This window comes from Puntigrus tetrazona, chromosome 4, assembly GCF_018831695.1.
Source record: "Puntigrus tetrazona isolate hp1 chromosome 4, ASM1883169v1, whole genome shotgun sequence".
Taxonomy (NCBI): Eukaryota; Metazoa; Chordata; class Actinopteri; order Cypriniformes; family Cyprinidae; genus Puntigrus; species Puntigrus tetrazona.
Window position 1 is genome coordinate 14,820,482 of NC_056702.1, and position 5,362 is coordinate 14,825,843.

General features: G+C 39.8%; 1 protein-coding gene and 1 long non-coding RNA gene across 3 annotated transcripts in view; both read right to left on the reverse strand.

The window, feature by feature from the left end:
* Positions 1-2,180, reverse strand: part of LOC122342645 (ATP-binding cassette sub-family D member 1-like) — an 11,654-nt gene extending 9,474 nt beyond the window's left edge. For both annotated transcript variants that reach the window (XM_043236615.1, XM_043236614.1), the window contains exon 1: positions 244-2,180. In XM_043236615.1, coding sequence (XP_043092550.1) covers positions 244-1,167 — 924 coding nt within the window. In that variant the 5' untranslated portion in view covers positions 1,168-2,180. The remainder of the gene's footprint in view (positions 1-243) is intronic.
* A 1,111-nt stretch (positions 2,181-3,291) lies between these two features.
* Positions 3,292-5,356, reverse strand: LOC122342647. Its single transcript, XR_006250623.1, has 2 exons — positions 4,668-5,356; positions 3,292-4,071 (listed from the first exon to the last, which is right to left on the reverse strand). It is a non-coding gene; the product is annotated as an uncharacterized LOC122342647 (long non-coding RNA).
* Positions 5,357-5,362: the final 6 nt, after the last annotated feature.

The following is a 5,362-nucleotide window of genomic DNA, read 5'->3' on the forward strand; positions in this document are numbered from 1 at the left end:
AATATATTGTTATAATATAATATATTGTTTTATATTTTTTAACATGAAAATCAAAAAAGCACCACAAAAATAGTGTTTTCTATTTTAAATCCTTTGAAGCTGTAAGACAGGTCTGCGTGAGAAGCAGATTGAAATGAATTCACTGAACAACTTGTTGCCGGTATGAAAAAGAGCAGTGTGAACATGCTACTAAACATCTGCTTTTGTGTCATGCACATGAGTAAACAGCGTCAGAAAACGTACCTTATGTCCTCCGTAGAAGGCAATCTCCTCTGAATTGGCGATGATGCGCGAATGCATGTACCTCAGGTCTCCTTTCCTCCTGGCTTCTTCGGCCACCAGCTTCCCAAAGCGGGGCGAGAACGCTCTCAGTATCTTGGCAGTAAGTGCCACCACGAAGCCAGCTATGATGGAGGGCCAAGTGGTGTTGGCGCCTTTTGACTCGGCCGTTTTAATGAGCGTGTAACAGGTCACCACTACGTCGAGGATAGGCTTGGTCAGATTGGAGTACAGATGAGCCACAGAGCCAGCGAACATCACCACATCTTCGGTCAAAGACTGATCGGGGTTCGCCAGCCTGCCGTCCATGTTGCTTACGCGGTAATACGTCTGATCGCTGAAATACATCATGTAGGCATGGGTGACCAACCGGGTGCGAAAGGCGAGGGTCAGCTGACCTTCCAGGTAACGGATGGCGCTGTTCACGAAGGTGGCGGGAATGGCGATGAGCAGCCATTTGGTTAACTCAACCACAAACGCCCTGGGGTCTTTCTTCACAATGGTTTTCACTATTTGCCCATCCAAATTGGCCACATAGATGGAGAGAAAGGTGCGTGAAATGAGAGCTAGAGAGTGGAAACCGAGCAGGCAGAGTTCTTTGCAGAAAAGCCGAGGAAAGAGGATTTTCAAGAGACGAAGCAACCTCTCGAAGAACTCGCGGTTCACAGCCGGGGAGCTTTTCTTTTTCTTCGCAGCTTCCACTTCTTGGGGTTCTTCACCGGCGCTAACCGGGTCAGCGGCCTTGACCTGTTTACTAGTACTTCGCTTGAGCTTGCCACATACGTAAGGGGAAAGTTTTTTGGCCCCATACAGCGCGACAAGAAGGACAACGGCGTTTCTCACAAGGGGTTTCTTCAGCTCGGAGGGCAGTTTTGAGTACACAGCCATTTTTCTTCGTAGCTTATCAATACCGAGATTATTCAAAATGCAAGTTATCGAAATGCAGGTCGCTACTGTACACAGCTATATGGACGTCTGTTCGTGTAAACTAATATAAACGCGATTTGAGCAAAATGACAGCATATCTCAAATGTTTAAGAAACAGCAATGAGATTAAATGGAGCAAACTGGAGAGCTGTGCGTAATTCTGTTGAAGATTGACCCCGCAATCTTACAAGTGTCTCCTTTAAGTTTCACAAGAGAAACAAACTGAGATATTATTAATTTTAATAAACAATCCGAGCCAATGCCATGAACATTAAGGCCTGTAACCGTGTGCCAGCAGTCTCATTTGTGACTGTATTTGTTTCTGCTAAGGACTTTCAGTAGAAACATCTGAGACGGTTGACACTTATGACAGATCGCCTCTGAACGACTTCTGTGGGAAATTGTTCGTTTACACGATGAGGTTAAAAGCGTTAAACGTTTATCAAGCGAACTAACGTAAAACACACCGAAAGTGGTAAATGAACAACATGTTCTAGGTAGTTCAAATGACAGCTAGCAAGTCAAGCTAATAAACTTAAAAGCACTAACTTGGAAACAAACAGCGGGGTGACGCAAAAACCGTATAAAACACTATTTACACGTTTACTTCCGCACTTTATGGAATCAAACGGCACGTAAATATTAAGCAAGTGTCGTTTGAGCACCGCCGCTAGCGCTGCTGGCTAATATATTCACTTTACTTCAACTTCCTCCGTCCAACTTTCCGTCTGTTTTGATCCACGCAAAGGTCATTTTCGCAGCAGATCGGAAAAGTGACAGACCCTCGTCGCGGCGAGCACACGCAGTCCCTGTCATTTAACTCGGTACGCGGTCCGAGCGCAGAATGAAAGCCGCCGGTGTGTGACCGAGTCCGGGCGTAAATCCATCAGGCTCACCGGGTCTCAAAGCGGGTGAATCGCAGTAAACCGCGCCGATAGGTGGAGTAAACACGGACGTTACTCACTCACGCCACATGTTACAAAAGTCACACACGACTGTTGTCATCATCGCTAGCTTTTTTTCTTCTTCTCCCTATTATTGGCGCTGTTTGTTTTATTGTGGCTAGATGTATTGTTGTGTGATGTGTTATCTATAACTCTGTTTAGCTTTGGCACGACTGCAGGTAACGCTATGTTGCCGAAGAGGGTAATAAATGCAGAAAACAATTGATGTCACACTACATCACACGATATTAATAAATTATGGTAATACTTACCTGCTGAAAAAAAACACAATAGACACCATTAAATGATGGGGTTTGTATTGGTTTTATTGGTTGGGTGGCCTGTAAGCCAATAAATCCTAATGCAATATGTCCCAAAGCAAACCATTTATTCTGATGGTTACAAGTAATATTTGTAGTGAAAACCATTACAATTGTCTGCAGTGTTTTGTTTTGTTTTTCAATGCTAGGCTACTTAATTTGTTTAAAACATACTAGCACAGTTCAGTTGAATGGCAAAGTTTGCCCTCTCTAACTATGCTTTGTTTCCCATTTTGCTCTCTTTACATTGATTATCACTGCATTACGGACCGACACGATCAACATTTCTCAAATATTACGATATTCACCGATGCATTTGACATTCAGTGGTATGAAATGACTGGGTGCTTTCAACTTATTTCCAAACCAAAACATCAAACCGATAAGGCAGAACACAAATTAACAGCTGTTTTACTGTGAATTAACCGTATTTTTGTATTTACTACGAATACCATGGTTAATCTACTGTAACCATAGTTAATTTGTGGTTACCATGGCTTTACTATAGTGTAACCATGTTTTATTCACCTGAAGAGGACATAGGTTGAATTGGTTTTAATGCACTGATTAATTTGTTGCTTGCTCCCTTCATATTTAAGGACAGAACTATAGTTTTGACAACACTTGTTATGATTTTAAAGGATGTAGAATTAAGTACAAACGCGATGACACAACCCTATTAATAACTATTGGCTATTAAATTGTCCCTAGCAATAATTTAAATGTCCCCACCATTGAGAAAATATAACCTACGGCCTTAAACTAGACCTTCCCAGTCATCCAATCATGTTAGGCCACGTTAAATAACACAGACGACTACATATGACCAAAAACACTTTATTAAAAACAAACTTTGTACAGTCTTGGTTTTTCATTAGATTTTTTATATAGATATAAAATGTCGAAAACCAAAGAGAAAACAGCAAATAAGCCTATATACAGTCTGAAAGGTTTCTTCCAAAACGGATAAAACATACGAGCAGAGAAACTGCAAATAAAGAGGTTTCGGATAAGGAATTTTTAAAATTGAAACAAATTGAAATAAAATCCTCAATAGTGTCCAAAACATGTAGGGAACATCTTCAAAACATTGTAACATTTGGTACCGTGAAAGCAAAACAGACACGACAAACTTCATTGGTTTTATTTGCCTTCAGTTTGAATCAACAGCTATTAAGTCTTTAATCAAAAATAAAAGGCCGTCATCCTTCATAGCCTTCATCCATTGGATCTTCTTCATCGACAGAAGTAATCATGTTTCACGTGAGTGCAACATGATCTTTCAAAGCATTTGAAATAGATGTCCTCAGCGAGGTTTTACAAGCATCATAAACATTCTCCAACTTTCTCAATCGAAAAAAAACGAAGTTATTTCTATTAGAGACACTTCCATGCATCAGTGGCGTTGATTCAAATGGACAGTCCACAATCAAAGCAGCTTTCAGTGTAGTCCTGAGACAAGCACGGCAGCATTTGGTGACAAAGTATCTGAGAAAGTTTAGATTGCTTCAGTAAGTTCAACTCTCAGTTGTATTGTACAGATATATTCACGGTGAAGGCATCTGACGTGTAGAAGCTTTTCGAGACCTCCGTCGAGTTGCCTACGTAACGATAACACAGTGAACCAAATAAAAATCAGGGAACAATAGAGAAGGAGTAAAGAAGAACAGATACCCGCATGCACTGGTACATCAAGGTATTTTTTCTGAAGGGAGCACTAACACTAAAAAACATAGCAGACTACAGCTACTATTCAGAGTGGATTAGCCAGCAATCCAAAAGCCTGTTGTTTTTTTTTTAGTCGTAAAGTGAGAATAAAATCGGTAGTTCATAAGCAGAAGCCTAATTCTTTATTTAATCTGGCTGTGAGAAATGCACATAACGATAAGTCATTGTTTCTACAAGCCTTCCCCGCCACATTTGCTAGGCACAATGGTCAAAGATTGGCATCCTGGCATTAGTAGGCGACGCCATGTTCTGAGTATCGCAATTCAGATAAATTGTAAAGTAGGGAAATTACTAGTCTTGGCAAAGTCCTGATTCGGTTAATTAATCCTTTTCAGTTCGTGCAATCTAATTACCGAAACGTACAGTAAATATTGACATCTGCGGTCAATCCGATTGGAAAAAACAATGAACAATTGCAATTAAGGCGCTATACACGAGAACCTGGTGATTCTCGGGACAAGCACTGCACCTGGCAGGAACGCTTTGAGTGCGTCTGCAGCCGACGGATGCTGATTGGATCCAGAACCCCTTCCAAACAAGAGAGTGGGGCTCCTCCTAGTGGAAAATAATATCAATTCTTGATGGTATTACAAGGAGTCTCGGCCAAACATGTAACACGACTCACGTTTTAACCCAAAAATCGAAAGAAAAATACTGTTTTATTTTTATAGGATTTAAAAAAATAAACAAAACAGGCCTATTTTTCTTGACCAAACAATACCGAAAGTATAAGACAATAACAAAAGTATTAGTATTAAACAATCTTTTCCGCCCATTTATGTTATTATTATTATTATTTTGAGACGATTTTTATGAAAACCAAGCACAATTCTCATTATCATAATGCACCCGTTTGTTTTGCTTTTGAGCATTTTTATATTTCTCATTACTCTTAGTGATCACGCACATTAATCACAGTAATTAAAATCCCGTCCAAAAAGGACTCGTTTTTGTTTAGTCTTTTTTTTTTTTTAAATCGGCACAAATCAAAACAAATACTAATGATGATCCTTAAATCCATTAATGTGATTATTTTCCTCTCTTGGAGCAACGAGAAGTGCTTTTTTTTTTCCCAGTCACAGAAATTGCGCAGATAATAATGCAGATATTTTCTCAGGCTCTGATTTACTTTATTTTAAAATAATTTTATTTATTTTATTTTAT